Raw genomic sequence first — 23,105 nt, forward strand, 5'->3', positions numbered from 1 at the left:
TAGAATCACGTGAATAGCAGATTTCTTTTTTTTTTTTTTGTGGCACCCCAAGGCCAAGTGTCTTCTTTAGCAATTTAGAAAAAAAATTACTCAATTCAATAGATTGTGTTTATATGTTATCCTTATGGTCAGTCATGTGGTGAAAGACAGGATTCACTTCTGTTTGTCCACAAATTTTATGGCTGAAAGCCACCAGCAATGGTTTTGCCTATTATATTGACCATACATAGGGTACCACGGCATACAGTTTGGGCACTACTGTTCTACACCCTCTCCCATTGTCTTCAGGTATGAATATTACATTACAATAGATAGTGATTGTTAATAAAGACAATCACATCATTTTATGAGGAATTTTTTTTTCTTCCCAGGACCAAACGTCCTTTTCTGGTTACTTCAGGTCTCATCAGTATATTGTAGCATTTAGGGAAAAACATACAGCCTAACACTCCAATACATGAGGCTAATATAGCAAACACCTCTACAATGACCATTTGTTTCCCCTTACTGCTCAGATAGGCCGGGATGGCACAGACCCACACACTGCAGAACACCATCATGCTGAATGTGATGTACTTGGCCTCATTGTAGATGTCAGGTAATGTCCTCACCATGAAAGCCAGAACAAAGCTCACAGCTGCCAGGAATCCCATGTAACCCAGCATGAAATAAAAGGCCAGCACAGAACCCTCATTACATTGGATCATGATAGTCCCAGGACATGTGTCCATGTTATACTCTAGATAAGGAGGAGAAACTGACAACCAGATTACACCATTCAGGACCTGGACAGATGAGCAGATCATCACTAAGGAATTCGGTAGTTTGACTCCCATCCATTTTCTCCAGTAACTTCCAGGTCTTGTGGCCTTAAAAGCGATGCAAACCATTATAGTCTTGGCCAGGACTGAGGACACAGCGATAGTAAATATGATTCCAAAGCAGATCTGCCGCAGCATGCAGGTTATATCCACTGGGCGACCAAGGAAGAGAAATATACAGAGTACACTCAGCTTTAGAGATAAGAGGAGAATAAAGCTGAGATTCCGGTTATTGGCTCTGACAATCGGGTTGTTTCGGTAGGAAATAAATATTCCAATAATGAAATCAATTATAACAGAAAATAATACAGCTGTGACAGAAAACACTGAGGTTATAGTGTCCGTATCATATGAGAGAAAGTCTTGAGCCTTGGTAACACATTGGTTTCTTGCAACGTTAGGCCATTCAGTATCAATGCATTTCACACAATTTTCATTGTCTATTGAACAAAAAATTGACATAAATAGAAACATTAAATCAAAAAAGTTGCACTCAATTACTTTGGTACTTGTTTCCTAGCACGGCGCCTGTCGGGTCCCATCGCATACCATAATTTAAGGTATGCGATGGGACCCGATTAGACCCGACCGACCCGATTTGGTTAATTATTATTTGAAATGCCCCCCCCCCCCCATTGTTAACGCAACGCCACGATAAACGTCAACCCGAAGCGTGGCAAGCACAGCGAGCCCGCGAGGGGCGGTGGTACATGTCCTCTGACCTTTTCATACCCCCACTATCCACGTCGGCATGTAGTTGATTTTATATAGAATGGCGAGCGCAGTGAGCCATCGAGCCCGAAGTGTGGCAAGCGCAGCAAGCCCCTCGAGGGGATGCAGAGTACATGTGAAGTATTGCGCGGCCACTCGCCACGCTTGGGGCTTCTATTTAATCTTAGAAGGATCCAATCAGAACCCTCCCAATGTCCATTGTAGCATGTGCAGAAGGACTCTCATTTCATAAACTCTGATGTCTGTCTATTACAAAACATCATAATTGGGGGTGCTGTCATTTAAGATTTTCATTGCATTTCTAAGTACTTAAATCTGGTATATATATATTATAAGTGATAGGATGCATGATTCAATGCATAGTACATCCAATCCTTAGTGTATACATTTCTCTTCTCTTCCTCCTTCTTTATCAGTTTCTCATTTTGATTGTGTACCTTTCTCTTTTTACTCTCATTTTATTTTATTTTTATTTTCTTTAACTCTTAATCTTTCCTACATTTAATTTGTAACTCGAATTACCTCATGGAAATATCAAATTAACATTTTGAATCTCTGTAAACTAGTTTTACCAAACAAAGATTTTTTTTTTACATTCTCCATTAATTTTACTAATAACTTAGTAAACTTTTTGATGAAATAATAAATGTATTGCTTGAGGTGATTATATAGCATTGAAAATAATTTAAGTATTTTCTTTTGAGATCTCAACTACAAACGTGATTGCTATTACTTTGGCTTTTTCTTTTTTCATTTATTTTTCAATATTACTCTACACAAATGTGCTGTTAAGTTAAATTGTTGTACCAACGATGCCATAAATTGTAGTAGATGAGCAAAGTTATCTTTTCCAGTAATAAAGTTTGTATGCATTGAGCAATTCCCAATTTATGGACATAAGTTCATATGAAGGTGTCCAAAAAGTCCTCGCCAGTTTGATTCCTCTCCCATAAAAAGTGTTTTGCTATTGTCTGAATTTTTTTGTTAATTACCATTTGCGAAGAGAGAGAGCGCACAATTCTGAGAAAAGACAATGTTACAGTACTTTGGACTTAAAAAAAAAAACATCACTATACCACCAAATGATAGAAAGAACTCTTCTAGAAAATTGGCCTGACACCATTTTGGAATGTTTCCTTTAAAGTTATCAATTACTTTTATTGTTTATTGGTGAAATTTTGATAAATTCTGTGAACACCGAAATTATGCTGTGATAACCAAAATAAAGAAATGCAAAATTATTTTCTTTACACTTCATTTAAATTAATATTTTAAACATATACTGTACCAGACTTATTGGATATTTCTCCCTCTGAACATGGCACACAGTTATAGCAACATGCATGGTATCCTTCCCTTGGTGCTTTTCTAAATCCATCAAGACACTTTTTAGAACACTGTCCTCGTGGCATCTATGTAAAAAAAAAAAGATTTTGGAGATCTACAGTAACTAAACCTTTCACCATAATTTAACTAATGTCTAATAGAAAAGTTCTTTATCATATAACCCAATATTTACCTACAGCTACAGTATGTGGGCAACTGGTACTTTTAAAACTAAAGATTACATGACTATAAGAGCCAACTGTAACAGCAGAAATGCAAACTCATTCAATCAAGCTACTCTGTATTAGTGTCTTCAATAAGAAGCATACCAGTGCCAGTCTGTTGGAAAAACTCAAAGATGTGAGAGCAAAATGGATAAATCAAAAAAGACTATTAAGGCCTTGTAATTTCCAATAATGTAAGCAACATTGTACAAGCCTTACTCCTGGATGAATTTCAACATAATCTTTACCATGTTTTGTGTACACAATAAAATAAAACAGTGATGAATATAAGGATAATGATGCTACTGTATCTTCTAATGTGACACTGATTAACAACACTGTTAACTGAATTAATCCCATTAGTAGCTTAATTTAACCAAACCACTAATATGTTTTCTTTTGTGGTGGCCAAAGCAAACCAAGCATTTCAGCCATAAAAAGCGCAAGTAGTTGTCACTGAAGTGCTTGTTTTGTTTTAAATGTGCATGTCCTTTTTAATATAAAACATAAATTATCCCAAATACAATTCCATTGTGCAACACTTCACACAATGGCCTTTGCCAAGAATATGTGTGTTTGACAGGCGACATATAACATTACTGGACTTTAATGGGGCACTGGTGTTCTTCTGTGTAAGATTATCCATTATCAGCTTCTCATACATGTGTATATTTCCAGTAGCATCTTCATGTTTTATTGATGACTTCTGAGGCCAGTGATTTGCTTTTATTTATACAGTTAAATTACCTTTTCCCGCAGATCCTTTGCCAATTCTTTTGCTTTCCCCATGACTTAGAATCCAGACACTTCAGTTTAGCACTGGATGAAACATGCAAAAGTCTTTCAGGAGACCAGAAACTAACTGACCTTTTATACACACACACAGATTACAAGCAAACCGATCACAGGTGAGGATGGTTACCTTTAGTAGCCATTCAAACCTGTTTGTGTCAACTTGTGTGCATGTTATCAGGCCAAAATCTCCAGGGTATGTAAACTTTTGATCAGGGTCATTTGGGTAGTTTCTGTTGTCATTATTATTTAAAAAGAGTAAACACAGTTGTTTGACAATAAATGGCTTCAGCCAACCACTAACCATGAGTGCAAGAAATGTTTGTAAGTTATCATTCATATTCTGTGACAAATGGCCAGAAAATCACAAATTCTGCCAGGGTATCAAAAATACAATTTTTATAAATAAAAATATTAAACAATTACAAAAACAACAGTGACCACAAATTGTTTGTTCTATCATTTCTAATAATTAATTTTGGGGTACTTCATCATCTTTATAGCCACCGCTTACGCTACTGAACTTACTAACTGTACGGCGGCACCACCACCCTGGGTCCACGACACCAACCTGGGTCTATGCCACCATCTATTACCCATAATAATAATGTTGTGGGAAGCGAAGCTGAGCGAGCCACCGAGCCACCGTAGGAGTTAAGTAGTGGCTAACATAAGTGGCATAGCGGAGATGAAGGATTGGGATGCGCGTGCTTGTGAGACACACACGCGTCCCAGGTCAATGTAGTCCATCTCCGCCGGCGCTCACCAGAGGGGAGGTTCTTGCAGGCGACTAGCATAGCTGACAGGCGCTACATCGGTATGTATAAACAGCACTAACATGTCATGGGAGCGTAAGTGGCATTTTGGTATGTGGCATATAGTGCAAGTGGCATTACACTGTGTGGTGTAAGGGTCATTATGGGGGAGGGGCATCTGAAACTATGTTGGCTTGGTGGAGCAAAATTTATAGTTACGCCGCTGCTTGCAGGTTTCATTTTTAATACTAATATTTGGTATTATTTAAAAGTTATTAGTGTCTTTATAAAGGGGGAGGTTAATGAATGTTCAGATTATCATTAATTATTACACAAAAGATTAAACATTTTTTAACCAATGTACTTAATTGCATACCCTTCCATGTCTCCAATGTATTTTCCATGGTGTAATGTACAACTGCTTTTCATCTGGAACTGATCCATCAAATGTTCCCACATTCTCGCTGTTATGGTCAACTTGTCCTCCTCTATCAGTATATATCCAATTTATTATATCTAAAGGAGTAAGCAATTCTCCATTTCCATTATAATATATTGCTTTACCATATTCATCTATATAATGCACCTTTGCTATATATAGGCGAAGCTTTTCAATGTAGAGAGAGAGACAGTGGGAGAGAGAGAGAGAGAGAGAGAGAGAGAGAGAGAGAGAGAGAGCAGATTATTTATAGTAGAGATATTGTGGTGGCTATTTGTTAGTAGAAGACTTTGGGCCTTATTTTGGTTCATTCTTTCTGACAAAATCCTTCTTAGATGGACAAAACCATGTGCACTGCAGGGGGGGGGGGGGGGCAGATGTAACATGTACAGAGAGAATTAGATTTGTTTGACATATTTTGTTTCTGTGCAGGGAAAATACTGACTGCTTTATTTTTACACTGCAATATAGATCTCACTTTGAAGTAAAACCCCACCCAAATCTAATTCTCTCTGCACATGTTACATCTGCCCCACCTGCAGTGCACATGGTTTTGCCCATCTAAGAAGGATTTTGTCAGAAAGAAAGAAAACCTTTATTATTGTCACAAAATAATTTAGCAGATTGATGCAACTTTCAGACCTAGCATGTTAATAACCTTATGGCTGTTCCCAATGCAAAGTGCAACATGACATACTGGAACCATAAAATGTACTTTTGGCAATTCTCTTCTCTTATGGTAAACCAGTTCAATATACATCTTTGCTTATCACAATTAACAATTGTTATGTACACTCACTTTGTGTTCTTTTATTTCAAAGTCGTTTCTTGTTCGATTATTGCTTAGAAATAAATACATATGGTGCAAAGCTTGGGCCATGCTAAGGACAGCAATATATACACGGTAGGGTGTGGCATCTTTAGAGTAATTTAAATAGCCATGAAATTTTTTCTTCAAATTACAATTTCTAAGGGTTATTTCAGTTAATGTTGTCATAACTAAATTTTTCAACTTATTTCCAGTCTTGCACCAGAATTCGGTTATCCAGATATCCTCCATTAGGGGGTCAGATGAGAGGTCTGAAGGCATAACATCATCTAGGAATTCCTGCACTCCGGGGATATTCCTTACAGGCAGAGAAAACACAAGAGTGCAGTTGAGCGGTATTCTCGACTCATAGGGAAAAGCAATCTCCGGCATAGAGGACCATAACGCTGGAAAAATAAACGTTCTATTGATAGTAATTTCTGCAAAACTACGGATAAAATTGACAAAGAGTAAAGAATTTGTGCCACAGATGATTATAATTTCAGAAGAAGAATTCTTAATAATTTCTTTAAGGAATGAAGTTACATTTTTTAAAGGCAAATATTGAATCTTGAATTCAATACATATCCAATGAGCGGTTAATTGTCTGCTCAGCTGTTGGAGCTCCCGCTCTCCGCTGTCATCCTCTGATGAAATGATACCAACCCAGTTCCAGCCAAAGACTTTCAATAACTTTGCAGTTGCCAAAAATTGCATCTGGTCATTGTGAATTGTACGAAAGAAATGTGGGTAAACCTTTCTGTCACTCAGCGCCGGGTCTCTGGCTCCATAACTGATCTAGAATTTACATTAATGTAGGGTTACATTTTTCTATATTTTACTGTTGTTTGTGCCATTAAATAATCCATATTAACAACTTGCCTGGTCACATTAAATGTGTTTGTGCCAGCCTAAGCTTTTCCTGTAATGTTTGCATTTGATCTGACCAATCAGAAACTCCCACAGCTATCAATCTCAGACGGCTTCCAGATCCTCCCCCATCAAGCATTGCTAGTAGTAGACATTGGGCAACTCAGTAGCAGAGAGGAGAAGCCACTAAGGAAAGGTCATATACACCTCTGCTTCTACTGTATAAAAACAAATCTAGGCGTCAGCCGCACAGTGTGTCCTGGTATGTATTGTATTGTTTTGTATATTATTATACAAATGTGTTGATTTATTTGGAAATATGGATAATAATTATAACAGCTATATAAATTTCTACTTTTATGGTAAGGATGTAGCCACGCTCATTCCTCCTGTGATGCGGCCACATTGCAACATACTATTTACAGAAAATGTACTTGCAAGTGCACTGCCTTGCCCATACACTTTACATTGTGCGATTGTTGGGTGTTAACTATTCACATTATGGTGCAGCAGGTCTTACCTGCAATGCTTGTGCCCATATGGCCATATTGTGGAATGAATGAGCTATATTTGTATACTCTGTTTCAAAAAATGTTGACATTTAATCATTTTTTTTTAACAAACTCTTGTTTATAATTAAAAAATGTTTAAAAGGTACAGTAATTAAATTCAATAATTAAATATGAAAACAATTCAAACATTTTTTTGAGAAAAAATAATAACGATATGTGGTTAAGATCGAAGAGTATAAGTGAATAAGACAAATTTAAAATCTTAAATAACAATCACAAAAAGACAATGGAGAATTTGAATGTGCAGAAATAGAGCATATTTTGCTAGAAAGGTATTTGTTGACCATGAATGAAAAGTAATAGGGTGAGATTTTTGCATATGTGTGATGCTTTGGTAAAAAAAATGGCTAAAAATCGCACGTTTTCTGAAAATCGCAAATGTAGTAAAGTCAAAATTTGCACATTTTGACCTGTCTAAAAAGTTGCACATTCCGAATTGCATCAAGATGTTTTCATAGCCTGAGCTGATCCCTGTTTGGCTGTAGGCATCTCCATGAAAATAATTTTGGGCCAAAAATCACAGAAATCCAAATAAATGGAAAGAAACACCTCATCAGAGAATTTGTAACTTGCCACTCTGTGAACGTGGTATACGCTATAGAATGCACGTGTGGCAAGTTTTACATAGGAAGGACAAGCAGGCCTTTTAAAGTAAGGATGGGTGAACACCTCCGCAATATTCGCAAAGGATTGGAAACACATGCACTACCAATGCACTTTAAAACTCAGCACCAGTCCAACCCTGATTGTATAAAAAAAATGTATATCTTGAAAAAAATAGAGGGGAACAATAGAGGAGGTGATATGGCAGCCTTATTAGCGAGGAGCGAAATGACTCTAATTTTTAATTTGCAAACCCTTATCCCAGGTGGTCTTAATAAAGATTTCGAGTTAAAGTGGTTTATGTAGTAAGATTTTAAAGGTTTTTATCAATGTTTTTATCCTTTTCCATCTTAACTTATTTATTTATTATTGAATATCATAGACACTCTTTATAATGCACGCTGTCACTTTAATAATCCTGTGTACGCACTCAGTCACTTTAAGATACCGATGGTTAAAATGTTTTGAAAGTATCTAATTTCATATCTCTTCTATATTTTATATTAACATCGGGAGAAATATGCATATTCCCTTACGTTTTGGAAATCAACTGGGTGCAATTGAACTATTATAAAGAGATGGAACGCAGAACTGGCGTTAAACCAGGAAGTAAGGTGAAATGGAACGCAAATCGCGTCATATACAGCCGGCGGAACTAGGGGAGAAAACGTCACTTCCGCCGACGCCGGAGAATCAGCCCTGCGTTCCAAGTCAGACGGAAACAAACGTACGTCATATCCGCCCAGCATCACAGCGAAATTCAGCTGTAACAAGCGCCAGCTGATTGTGACACAAAGACCGGAGGGAGAAGGAGAAAAATATGGACATTCTTATCCAGCGGATCACACAGGGATTTAGCTATTAGGTAATCCATGTCTGGAAATAGGCTCCCCCGAAAGGGGGTATAAATATGTGTATTCACTCATAGCTCCACATGCCTTGAAAAAGAGACCATTGTGGTCTTGAAACGCGTTGGTCATTGGAGCAAGAGGGACACACACACAAGACCTTCACCGGGAAAGGCTACAGGGACGCCTGGTTTAACCATCTGCCTACTTTGTCTGCATGCTCTGTGGACATTTGGAATCAGACTGCACAACAGAGGATACAGCAAAAAATCCACTCAAAAAGCAAGAAAAGCTGTACAGAAAGTCAGAAGAGAAGAACTTCTGGTCCCTAAGGTCAAAATACCTGACAAGAAAGGGGAAAAAATACGATTTATCGGTACTTTCTGTAAGGAGTGGGAGAAAGTCCAACAAATACTCAACAGGCATGTCAATATCTTGAAAACCGATGAGGATTTGAATGAGATCCTCACCAATAAGGTTGATATTAGCTGGAGGGGAAGTAAAAATTTGAAAGACATTCTAGTACACAGCCATTTGGAAAAAGGGACTTCAGTAAAAATCAAAAAGAAGGGCACTTTTAAATGCGGCACCTGCAAAGTATGCATTTATATAGCACCATGTGACACATATGTTGACAAATTCGGCAAGACATGGCAGATTAAGGATTATATTACCTGCGACACTGCAGGAATTATATACAATCTGGAATGTCCGTGTGGCAAACAATATATCGGAAAAACCCGCAGGCCCTTCAAGAAAAGGCTTTCTGAACACCTGTTGAACATCAAAAATGCCTCAAGAGACAAGGCAAACTTCAAACCTCTGACTCCAGTAGCGAGACACTTTCTCCAATATCATCAAGGCGTCCCAACCAATCTGAAGGCCTATGGGATGACCAAAGTCACCATGAACATAAGAAGGGGAGACTGGGATAGAGAACTCCTGAAACAAGAAACTCGCCTGATTTTCCTGATGGGGTCCATGCACCCAGTAGGACTCAATGAGGAAAACAATTATACTGTTTTTCTTTAATGTCACGCTTACCAGACAACAAACTCAGCATAATCTGTCACCGTGCAGTATTCAGTATACACTGCATTTATTAACCTAACGTTAGGTGTATTTTAGTACACTTTTGTATCACTATCCTTTATTCTCCTTTACTTCCCGACCATACTGGTTCACTTCACAATATGAGCAGCAAGACTGCCAATATTACACAGTATTATGCCAGGAGAATGACACTCGCTGGGATACTGGTGTCGCCTCCCATTCCCGCATATGAGATACATGTGTCTAAATATATCACATGTTACCTCCTTCACATGCGCATCACCCTGGCCTTGATTGACACTGGACAAATTGGTCCACACTAATATTATTCTTATATTTCCCATGTTCATCCCTCGCTTTCAGTGTTACCACGATTTTATTATTGTTATTACTTTTTCTCACAATTCAATTTTTTCACATCTTTTTCACATTCTCTAACTAGTACCTGCAATCACTGTAAATATTTTTCCTCAAATCTTCAATTATTATCTAAATAATGTCACGAGCCACAGAGCTGATCACATTTATGGATACAACTCCACTTCCCCTTCTTGGGTCTATACACCTGTTTATCTTTAGTATTAATAAATCACCCGGTTACTAAACATATTTATCTTTATTCACAAAATCAATGATATTGTCACACCAAGTGAATAATAATCGCTAATCAATTTTTGAGTAATTTAATACTGCACCTCTGGCCATTATGGATCCATGTTCTATGTAGAGAGCAATGTACGGGACATGATATATCCTGATGAGTCAATGAATCATAGTTGACAATAACTATTTTAAAATTATTATACCTTTCTTTGTAAATTAAATATGCGCACGCATCTTACGTGCGCCTTGATGAAATAACAGTCATACTATACTATAAATAACTGTTGCAGGAGTACTGTACCTCTCTTGATAAATTCAATGTGCGCACACATCATATGTGTGCCCACTGATAGGGTCACCACTGCGGTACATTAACATATTAAGAATTTCTCCCTAACCAGTAACCATGCATATCTTCGCATATTTCCTTGCAATATCTCGCTATTAAACCTTAGTATCCATGGAGACCATGGAACAGTGAATAATATGATAGGTACCGAGCAACCTCTGTCCAGCTTTGAACTCTATTTCTTTTATTTTAATCAGGCCTTTTCCTTAATGAGTACCAATTAATGTATCTCATAGTTGTACTATCACACTCTATACCAGGTATACATCTCCAGTGATAAACCGCCCTGTCACTTTGTGACAGAGATTCCTTTTGCTGGTAACAAACGGAACATATCATGCAATACGACACACAATCCCTGATTGACAGTCAGGATGACCAATGAGCGCATTGGCATATTACCATATTCATGAACTTACAGGTACTTAAGGAGCTCTCAGGAACCACCCAGGTTGGTCCTGACGAAGCTCCCTAGCGAAGCGTACGCCGACCGTACACTTCGTGGGATATCCCCACTCCCCTACCCCCATTGAAATGTACGAAATTTTGATCTGTCTAGTTTAAATAATTGTGGTATTTTACTATTGAGCGAGCGCATGAGCACACAGCCCGTTGGCTGAAGGGCATTTGAACTGTAACTGTCACACAGTCCTGTCCATTGTGAGACGGCGTGTAACTATCACACACGCCGCGCTCCAGGGACTGTAGATTAAACGCTGACAGTGCTGTACCTCGTGGATGCGTATTGATCACCGCTGTCACTGATATACTCGGTCGGCGCGCGATCATAGCACCACCAATATAACACTATTATCCAGTCTTGTCTGAATATCTCATAGTCCTGCTCATTGTGAGACGGCCTGCAAATTAACCACACACGCCGTGCTCCAGGGACTGTAGACACTATACTTTTAATGCTGTACCCTGTCAATGTGTATTAAAAATTACCGATACATGATATCCTGATATACCAATATACTCAGCTGATGTGTAATCTGAGTACACCCCATTTAGTATTACCATCCAGCCTTGCCTCATTTGAGAGATATTGTGTGAACACTACACACCAAGCAATTATCAGTGCCTTCATATATAAGTACTGTCTAAATTGCTGAAAAGCTGATTAAAGGTGTAATATCATAATGCTGTACCCTGTCAATGCGTATTGACCACTGGCGGTACACGATACTTTGGTATACCAATATACCCGGCTGATGTATAATCTGAGCACACTTTATTCACTTTCGCTATTTAGCTCTATCCCAGTTGGGAGATATCGTGTGAACACCACACACTAAGCAATCACCAGTACTTCTGCATATAAGTACTGCTTTTTTTTACTGATAAAGTTGATTAAGGTGCAAATAACACCAACACATGACATAATATAGGAACAGCATATTAGTGTCGACTTAGAGCGGTTACCGATGCCCCCACAAAACGAGCATTGGTTATATGAAATTATATTCTGAGAACACCGCCACCCCAATTATATCCTTAATTAAAAGACTAATTGGTACAAGCGCGATAGCAATTCATCCAAGACTACCTAGTTGGCATATGAAGTACAACCGAGCATTCTGTGTTATTCAGTCCTGTTATAGTGAGAGACAACTGTCCTAAACAACATAGATACGTTGCACTCCAGGGATTGTAGAAACGCTATTACCGGTATATCTGGCCAAATTACAGTGGTCATTTCTACCATATATACATACGATTAAACGTGAGACTAGACGCCACAGACGCGCTCTAACGAATGTGGAAACACTACATACTGAGCAATTATCGGCATCTCTAGCACAACTATTGCTCCCTTGATCACGTGCAGAATACCATATCAGTGTCAAATTGGGACGGTCACCATTGTCCTTATATGAACACTGACTATTTGAAATTGTACTTTCTAAGCCACCACGTGAGCCATAATTAAATAATCGAAACATTGTAGAAAATTGGCTCACCTACCCCTACAGCCTACCTAAAGGTGTATTTACTTTCTCCCCATTAATGGGGTAATTCATTCTGTGTGCTCACTGCCCGCCACACATAACTAGACAGAACACGTACTTTAATACAAGTGGGAATTTGGAAATTTGGGAGTGTGGGACCCCACATCGTAAGGATAATCTGTTTCCTTTTTTAACAATTGTGTATGTTATTTATGTTTTGTGTCTTTTATATTTTCGCTAATATTTTATCCGATAAACAATAAAAGTTAGATTTTAATTTGACTCTTTATTTGGTGCACTACGAAGTGACATTTCTTTCTGTCCAAAACCTTATATACATTTGGAATCGGTGAGAGTCTGCTGATTTGACCCCCCTCACACTGTTGTTTTTATTGTTATTTGCAAATAAAGCGGTATTACACCATACCAGCTTTTCTTTTCTTTTATATACACCACTGGTTGTGGGATTCGGAGGAAATCCAACGGTGACTAACCGCTCCCCCCCAAAGCAATTGAGGTCTGCCGTGAAAAGTAGACCAAAACACATGGTACGAGGCTGCTTGTTATTATGTAAAAAAATCATTTCATTGTATCAAAGCGATATCATACCATACCAGTGTGTTAATTGTATTGCATGTGGAAGCGAAATTGAACACCTGTGGATCTGACGGCAAAAAGAACTGCTCCCCCCAAAGCCTGTTTGGTCTACCTATTAGTAGACCAAAATATAGGGTACGAGTCCGCCTATATTTTACTCAAAAAGGATAATCCTGTATATTGTTTTATATCTCTGATGATAATGCACTATTGTGGTATTATTTATTTTGTGTTTTGGGTACCTACCTGCTGAGAGACACAGATAGGATCAGCGCTCAAGAACATTGTCGGTACCCCCCTTTTTTTTCACAAATTGTTTCTTGTATGTGAGGTGATACATACGATCTGACAATAATCTAGAGCAGCGATCATAGCGCAAGGCCAATCCAAAAACCATTTCTTCCTTCTGTATATAGCGTTAGTATGACCACTCATGGGTATGAATCGAATTTCATCCCTGCATTATGTGATCTAATAGTGGTCAATGCTGGTTGGATATCATGTGTGTGATGTCGACTGTTTATGTCAGCAGTTTTTGGCAGACATATGAATTACATGTAATCTTGTTGGTGGTTTTTCCAAGAGGTTAAATACCACTCATTGACCCACATAAAAATTGTATGATTAATTATGCGGAAAAAGCACCACTTATTGAGCTCCTGCGGCAATGATTTAATATACCGTAATAGCAGGGTAAGGTCACAATTCAGTCTAACATTTATATGTGCGGACACATGTTAATGCTACACAGTTGGGGATGTTTCAATAATGCCGTCAGTGCTCTGGTCAAGGCAATTGACATATAGATGGTATAATACCCCACAAACTAATGATTAATATCAGTAGAATGGTTGGGTGGAATAAATATTCCTGTAGTGCCCCCCTGTGGACTGCTGCCTGGTGACTCAAAGGAATCACTGCCGTAGCCCAATAACAGACGTGAGGATATCCTCACACTATCTACCCTTGCACCTCTTTCGAGGGATTCCTGTATTAATAAGTACACAAATCAAAATACATCCTAATCAAGGTGTAGGTCAGAGAGCGTCACCGCTAGCTGGCACGCGCTTCGCAAACAGCTTTTTCAAGGCCAACCCGTCTGGCCAAACTGAGGCTGTTAACCCCTTCCCGACGAGGCCTTTTTTGTTAACTTTTTTTTTTTTTCCTCCTCACGTTCAAATAAGCGTAACTTTTTTAATTTTCCGGCTATATAGACACATGAGGGCTTTTTTTTTGCGGGACAAGTTGTACTTTTTAATGGTACCATTTACTATACCGTATAATATTCTGGGGAATCAGGAAATAATTCAATGTGGGGTAAAAAGGAAAAAAAAAACGCAATTCCACAATTTTGCGCTGGTTACGGTTTTTTTGGAGTTCATAGGTCGTTTAAAATGATGGGTTATCTTTATTCTATGGGTCGTTACGATTCCGGTGATACCAAACTTATATAGTTTTCGTTACGTTTTACCACTAAAAAAAAAAATAGAAAATGTTACGGTTTTTCTAATTTGCGTCGCGTCGCCATGTTCTGCGGCTTATAACTTTTTTATTTTTCCACCTACGGACCTGGGTGAGGGCTCATTTTTTGCGGCCTGAAGTGTACTTTTTAGTTAATACCATTATGGGATATGGGTAGGCGATGCGACCAAAAAACGTAGTTTTGGCGTTGGGAATTATTTTCCGTTTACGCCTTTAACCGTGCGGGATAACTAATGTTATATTTTAATAGATCGGACTTTTAGGAACGCGGCGATACCAAATATGTTTATTTTTTTTATTTTTTATTTATTTTTATTTGTGAAATGGGGAAAGGGTGGTGATTTGAACTTTTAATATTTTTTTTTTTTTTTTTTATTTTTAAACTTTTTTTTTTTTTTTTTTACTTTTACTACAAGGCCCCCTAGTGTACTTGACCACTAGGGGGCGCGATCGCCTGTACTAGGTTCAGCCATAGAGCTCTATGGCTGAACATAGTGATTTTCAGCACTTCCTATTACATCCTGCCTCAGGCAGGATGTAATAGGAATGCTGACACGGCCAGCACAGGGGTCTACATTAGACCCCTGGCTGCCATGGCAACCGATCAGCACCCTCCGATCTCGCCGCGGGGGGCCCCGATCGGCGCCTGAGGGGGGCACCCCCCCTCCGATCAGCTATTTAAGCACTGCGGGCGCTTTGCCCGCGGTGCTTAAAGGGTTAAACGGCCACGATCGGCGAACTCGCCGCTCGTGGCGGTGAGAGCAGGTACCTGGCTGTAATATACAGCCATTACCTGCTCTCTTTCAAGCCAGCTCACTCCGTGAGCTGGCTTGATTCCCCCGCAACCGACACATGACGTATATATACGTCATGTGTCGGGAAGGGGTTAAATACCGTGCCTGATGTGGGCGCGGTGTGATTGATAGTTGCCGCGTCCTATAGTGCTTAGTCTTTCTAACTCGGACGGCACTGATTGGTCTCGGGACATGGCAGCCTCTGATATGACGTGGTAGCAATCAATCACTATCATCTCCTAGCTCTATGAATGCTGCTATGTTCATTGGTGACTTGCGGTGCAATGACATGTTTACATATATCTATTTGTATTAGTCACGTATTATAAATTCTGTATTGCGGTTCATAGCCGCAACTTCCTATCGGCATCGGCATGTTTCCATGTCGTTCCGATTCTTATCTGGATTCAAATCATTAGTTTCTGTATCGTAGTGAGTATCAATCGCGGCGTCGTAACAGAAATAATACATGTGAACATCTTCTGTCACTTTGATCATGGAGGAAAGAGTAAATAAAATCAAATAAGTCACTCCAGTATAACTCCTACCTAATCTCATGTTATGATATTATGGAGTGCAGGCATTTAATTGTCATCTGAGAGAGCAGGGAGAAAAAAGGGGGGGTTTATTCTGGGGGGGGAGAAAGCAAGGGGAAGAGGAGAAAAATACGAGAAAAGGAGAGAACGGTATGTCCGCACCATTATCATAATCGTGATATGTCATAACAACGGTTGCACATCTGTCTACAATTCCATATTCTAGATCTAGTAGTCATCATAATTGATGCAGGTTGATCCACATCACTATCCACCTTTCAATCCAAAATTAATGAACCTATCTCTCCCAGTATTGCTGTCCAACACTATCCTACGCGTAGTGGGAGTACCATGTATCAAATTGTAATGGAGATATAATGTTGCCAAAATTATATTGAGAACCAGTGTAATACATAATAATAATTAAAGAGATAGTGTATTGGTTAAGAGAGAAATTTAATAAAGTGATAGTGTGTCTTTTATTAACAAAGAGACATAAGTTGTGTCTGGAGAAGATACATTGGTTGTGACAGTGAGCAGGGCCGGCGCTACCCACTCAGCAGCTCCTGCAAAGCAGGGAGGCGCCATGCTGAAAAGGCGCTGTCTCCCTCCCTGCTCTGCTAAAGATGCCTCATCCCTCACTGTCACTGCCTCCTGCACTCCTGCACACCGCCCGCAGTGCCTGTCTGACAGCGGGCGGCAGTATGGAGAGGCTGAGCAGCTCCCTGCACTGCGCACACACTGTCCTCCTCCTGTGACCTGCCCCCTCTTCCTCACGGACACTTGTGCTGAGGCATGTAGCTCTGTCTGTGAATGCCTGGATGACATGTCATGTCTGGATCCACCCCCTACCCATTGCTACCTGCGCCTGTCAGCGGTCAATCAAATGATGAACAGGCAGCAGCCCCGCCTCCCCTTCCTTCCCTCTTCTCAGTGTGCTGTGCCAGTGCCACTGCCAGTCCTCAACACTCCGCCACCTCTATATCCTCCCCTCTTGCATGCTATGCGATGTGATGCGATCTAGCCCATAACATATGCTATTCTCTTAGCGTGTATGGGCATCTTTAGTGCCTGCAACATTTTGTGGACACAGCACTGACATGGTGTATGCATACATGTACATGCACCCGAGATCCTCCATAGGATCGCATGTTGCATACACTCTCACAATCGGGCTGCAACTTGTTGCAATGGCAATGTGAAAGGGCGCAAAATGTATGGTTTGCAGGAGGGCGCCGGACAACCTAGCACCGGCCCTGACAGTGAGTGTTCTTCTTGGTGTCAAGAATAGTGAAAGATACATTGGTTGTGACAGCGAGTGTTCTTCATAGTGTCCGGAATAGTGAAAGGACATGATGAAGATTTAAAAAGTATATAATAAGGCAAGGAGATAATGTTATATCCTTCTGGGTTCAGATAAAGATACTTAAGAAAGTCATTAGTCTATGTGATCTATAGGTGGTGGGTACTGGAGAACTGTCAAGTGGTCCAATAATGTAAGTGTTGGTCAAAAATAAGAGTGAATGTGACTAAAAGGGTTTTCAAAAAATTAATGTGAAAAAAGTGTGGTTAAAGTAAAACTGGCGACCAAGTAAATAATGAAATTGAAGAGTTTTTCTACATGTAAAGATGTAAATTTATATGGAATCATATGTCTGATTAGTATATATGTGGGAGAGAATTGGATGTTGGATAGAAATGATATTGGTAGCAGGCACAGGCCACAGAATGTGAGTGGGTATATGATCTAGAATTGGAATTGTCAGAAGCTTACATTTATTAGAGGATAGTATGGTTACTGATCATTTTAATTGTTATTTTAAAGATATGCTGAATACTTATTCTCTTTGATATGTACAGGAAGAAGACGGCTACTAACTCCTTATTACATTTTGGAAGTGCCCATTTCCCTCCTGTCATTAAGGGGCTACCTAAAGGGGAGTTCTTACGGACTAAACGAAACTGTTCACAAGAAAATACATTTACCAAAAGAGCTGATGAATTGAGTGGCCGCCTCAGAGAGAGAGGTTACAGCAATCAGGCCATTAAATCTGCATATAATACCACCAAAAGAGTGACCTCCATTTACTCTTTCCTCCATGATCAAAGTGACAGAAGATGTTCACATGTATTATTTCTGTTATGACGCCGCGATTGATACTCACTACGATACAGAAACTAATGATTTGAATCCAGATAAGAATCGGAACGACATGGAAACATGCCGATGCCGATAGGAAGTTGCGGCTATGAACCGCAATACAGAATTTATAATAAATGACTAATACAAATAGATATATGTAAACATGTCACTGCACCGCAAGTCACCAATGAACATCGCATCATTCATAGAGCTAGGAGATGATATTGATTGATTGCTACCATGTCCTATTAGAGGCTGCCACGCCCCGAGACCAATCAGTGCTGTCCGAGTTAGAAAGACTAAGCACTATAGGACGCGGCAACTATCAATCACACCGTGCCCACATCAGGGACGGTATTTAACAGCCTCAGTTTGGCCAGACGGGTTGGCCTTGAAAAAGCTGTTTGCGAAGCGCGCGCCGGCTAGCGGTGATGCTCTCTGACCTACACCTTGATTAGGATGTATTTTGATTTGTGTACTTATTAATACAGGAATCCCTTGAAAGAGGTGCACGGGTAGATAGTGTGAGGATATCCTCAAGTCTGTTATTGGGCTATGGCAGTGATTCCTTTGAGTCACCAGTCAGCAGTCCACAGGGGGGCACTACAGGAATATTTCTTCCACCCAGCCATACTACTGATATTAATCATTAGTTTGTGGGGTATTATACCATCTATATGTAAATTGCCTTGACCAGAGCACTGACGACATTATTGAAACTTCCCCAACTGTGTAGCATTAACATGTGTCCGCACATATAAATGTTAGACTGAATTGTGACCTTACCCTGCTATTACGGTATATTAAATCATTGCCGCAGGAGCTCAATAAGTGGTGCTTTTTCCGCATAATTAATCATACAATTTTTATGTGGATCAATGAGTGGTATTTAACCTCTTGGAAAAACCACCAACAAGATTACATGTAATTCATATGTCTGCCAAAAACTGCTGACATAAACAGTCAACATCACACACATGATATCCAACCAGCATTGACCACTATTAGATCACATAATGCAGGGATGAAATTCGATTCATACCCATGAGTGGTCATACAAACGCTATACTCTAATCTCTAGTAACTCCCGTTTTGGGTAATTGAGAGATAAAGTGAGATCAATTCTGCTGGTGGAAATTCATCTGTGATCACTCAACATCTGTATTCATTTTCATTCTTCATTTGTCATTTGTGATTCATAGTACCTGGGTGACTATGATAGTTAACCAGTAGCAGATTTCCCACCCCTTTGGACCCTTTACTCTAGTCGACACGCGGAGACGCAAAACAGTCATGCAGATGTAGCAATTTTAGCTACATCTATCACAAAGACTGAAAGTGTATTGTGTAGACTGCAAATTATTACTGACAGCCTACACCAAATGTTGTCAACCCCAAACTAGGCTTAGTGGTGACAGGTGTGCATACTTTAAGCTCACTGTGACAATCACCAGCCTCCATATATTTGTTTTGAGATCAACATCTCACAAGTGACGACATCTATGCCGATATATATAAGGGGTCCTTGCTCGCTGAGATAAACAGCAGTCTAGGCAGACTTCAGATCATCATTTTTTGAGATTTAAAGCACTATTTGTCAATCACATTTAATACTGGTCAATATTAAAGACATTTAATCACTGTATATGTGAACATTACCCCGTGCACTTTTATACAGGGAATGCAGCCAAGAACACAGTAACACCATACTTGGATACTATATTATAAGAAGTGTTGGCCACCCATTCCTGTATCTGAATTATAGGTGAATCAGTACCGTGTGTAGGATCAGAGAGCCACCGTTTTAAAAAAAAACACATTGCGTATATGTTGTGTATGTGTGTTTTTATATTTTGCTTTCTTAAATTGTCAATAAAAGTTATATTTTACTCGTGTGAGTTCTAGTAGGTGCATCACATAAGGACATACTTTTTCTCTCTTTGTTGTATATCTCCTTTTATCCCCCCTGTTGCCTGCCCTGCCCGCGCTAAATCACATTTTTTTATTTGGACCATGCTATTTTTCAGCTTAAACACAGAGGTTCAGTGAAGCCTGTGTGTTTTTGCAAAGCTGCAGCCAGGTGAAGCAATTCCCACGTAAACCATGGCTTGTTTTGGATTATCACGACTATTAGGATAGTTATCGTGAGCAGTGGCATAAACAGGGTAAGGGGCTGGTCTGGGACTTTTTACCTGGGACCTGGTCTGCTTATGGGGCCCAGGTCCTGCCCCCCCCCCCCCATTGGAGGGGGTTGGGCACAGCCTCTCCCCCCAGCTCAGCACACGCTGCTCAGTGCCGTGTGCTGAGCTGGGGTGAGAGACAGTTGCAGCGGCAGCCAGTCCTCTCTCTCCCTATTATTTTATTCATGGGGGTGTGGTTATGCCACCTCCTGGAGGTCCTGCCCCCACCTGGTGGCCATGCCCCTCCATTTTACCAGGGCCTGTTGACTTATCGGCACCCCTGATCGTGAGTAACAGAATATCACACTTAATAAACTTTACTGATTATAAGCAGATTTGATGGCACTTACCTGTGAATAACCATATACATTTAACATCTGTGCCATAGGAATGGTGGTGTGAGAATTGAGATCTCCAATAAATCCAGCTACTTTTCCATGTTCCATACACCTGTAATTGGGAACTGTCTTTTTGTGTCCAGATAATATCTGTAAAACATCTTTCACAGCTTTGTTCTCATTTGCACATGAATCATACACATGATAACCCAGTGTAATATTGGGCAGGATGTCCGGGTTCTTGTTAATCTGATCAATTGCGAAGATTAAAGCTCTGAGATGTCTGTATTCTCTGCGGAGTACTCTTAAAAAAGAAAAGATGCTTTCATTTATTTTTTATTATTTAACTTTTTTTTTTTTTTCAATAAAAATTATTAGAATTATATCAAATTTAACTTTTTGAATTTATTCATGAAGTTTAACTAATGGAGTCTCCTCTCTCTGGCCCTTAATCTGATCGGTGCGGCCGGATCCGATTATGCGGCCAGGACCGTGCGTGTGAAACCCCGCCTTCCATACGGATCGCCAACTCCGTCCGTACGCGGTAAGAAGCTGGCCGAACGGACCGCACGTGTATTTTTCACAGAATACGCCTCCTCCATCTAAGGGAACCTCGACCCATCATTCGATGGTCGCAGACCATCGAATGCAGGACCGAATGCTAGACCAGCTCCCGCAACCTCAGACCACATGGACATTTTTCCGTGCAAAAGCAGGGATCTGGGCGGGCAGCTGACATCCGGCGATGTCATATGTCCGCCCCCTACACGTGCGTCACGGCCGCATTACCATACGTACGCCCAGCGTTTGCATGGGAACGCATGGGGCGTATGCATATGGTAATGAGCACAAATAGCCCTTCACGCCCTCTCCACCCCCTATTCGGAGTGTTCACATATCATGCGGGATTTGGCCGTACGCCCCGCTCGCACATGCGCAGAGACGCCTCTGCACATGCGCAGACACAAAACATCGGCAGGCCGAACGCACGCGGATATATCCGCACCGACCAGAATAAGGCCCTCTGTTTGGTTACCATTAGTTAGATATGGAGCTGATTTTTTTAGAGTGCTGTCTTTTGGTCCTATCTCAATATTACTGTATGTGATATACAGTACTGTACAGTATGTCACTAATACAGTTGCTGATAAGAGTGTTGTCAGTGGAGATTGTATGTGCTGGTAGAAACTTCTGCTGGTAGTTGGTGCTGGACTTCTTATTCATTTCATAACAAAAGATGTATGAGGTGGCTAGTTGGTTAATATCTCTACCTATGATATACTGATAAACATTGACCTAAAAAATGTAATAGATGCCTTCACAAATGTCATGATTTGGGTAAAAAAAAATCTAAACCATAAAGGTCATTTTTGGAGGGTATTTTGGTCTGTGGCTCAGGCATGACATATTATCATGGGTAAGAATTGTTACCACTGTTGGCTGACTTACAGATGTGTCCACATACATCTTGGCTTTTTTATCAATCAATCAATTAATGTTTTTCCAAATGTAGCAAGTAGATGGATTATAAAAAGCAGTAGAATTTGTATAACGTTAGCGACATCCTCATTAGTGTCAAGATGTGCACAAATATTCTTCTCATCCTGATCTACCTCCACACTTATATCAGTTTCTATTACTGTATGTCAGCACCATTTTTACTTTACGGTTCATCCCCCATTTGCAGAGGGTGTAAAAATGGTGGAAAGAGATTTCTCTATAAGTCAAGTTTGAGAAATGTGTACAGTATAGTTGCTAAAATGGACATGACTAGACTATCCTCAGGCATTTGTAAAGACATATTTTTTTTCACCTTCAGGTTTATTTTGGGCAGTGATTTGTCATGTTTAATGGCGACACTTCTAATTATTTTTAGCATTGTAAAAGATATGGATTTCAGGTGCCCTTTCTTAAACTTTCTGACTCCTGGACATGGGTTAAAGTGAGTGGGAACAGGATGGAACTGCTTTCCACCACCTCTAATGTGGTGGAACATATTGTCCTCCACATTGGCCCTGCACAGTAATTCTTACAGAAAACTATTCTAGTTTGCTGGGGGGTGCCAAATACCCTATTACTGGCCCTCCCTCAGCCTAATGGAGGGGAGGTACTTAGGTGGCATAGAGAAATTAGTCCCCCCACCTCTGCATGACCACTTTAAGCCCTGCCCCATGACCACATTTAGTATATGTTGTAGTACTTTAATCACTGGCAGCAGCACGAACACTAGTACCTGGTTGCTGCTCCTGTTCTTCCATTTATTCTCAACCTGGTGGCATGGCACCTAT

General features: G+C 40.0%; 1 protein-coding gene across 1 annotated transcript; it reads right to left on the reverse strand.

Moving 5' to 3' along the window:
- Window positions 1-344: 344 nt before the first annotated feature.
- On the reverse strand, window positions 345-22,284 carry LOC146075524 (vomeronasal type-2 receptor 26-like). The gene is made up of 6 exons (XM_083184878.1): window positions 22,267-22,284; window positions 21,941-22,113; window positions 20,830-21,121; window positions 5,889-6,695; window positions 2,842-2,965; window positions 345-1,261 (listed from the first exon to the last, which is right to left on the reverse strand). Exons 1-6 carry the CDS (start codon window positions 22,282-22,284, stop codon window positions 345-347), a joined length of 2,331 nt encoding a protein of 776 aa, XP_083041004.1.
- Window positions 22,285-23,105: the final 821 nt, after the last annotated feature.

The sequence above is a fragment of the Crinia signifera genome, chromosome 1 (genome assembly GCF_055691185.1).
Source record: "Crinia signifera chromosome 1, ASM5569118v1, whole genome shotgun sequence".
NCBI lineage: Eukaryota > Metazoa > Chordata > Amphibia > Anura > Myobatrachidae > Crinia > Crinia signifera.

Bases quoted from the DNA above. Each gene is read 5' to 3' on its own strand.
- LOC146075524 (XM_083184878.1), bottom strand. The intron at 2,966-5,888 runs GTGAGTGTACAT...TTTTTTACATAG, and splicing joins TTGAAATAAAAGAACACAAA to ATGCCACGAGGACAGTGTTC. The intron at 1,262-2,841 runs GTACAGTATATG...TTTGTTCAATAG, and splicing joins AGAAATATCCAATAAGTCTG to ACAATGAAAATTGTGTGAAA.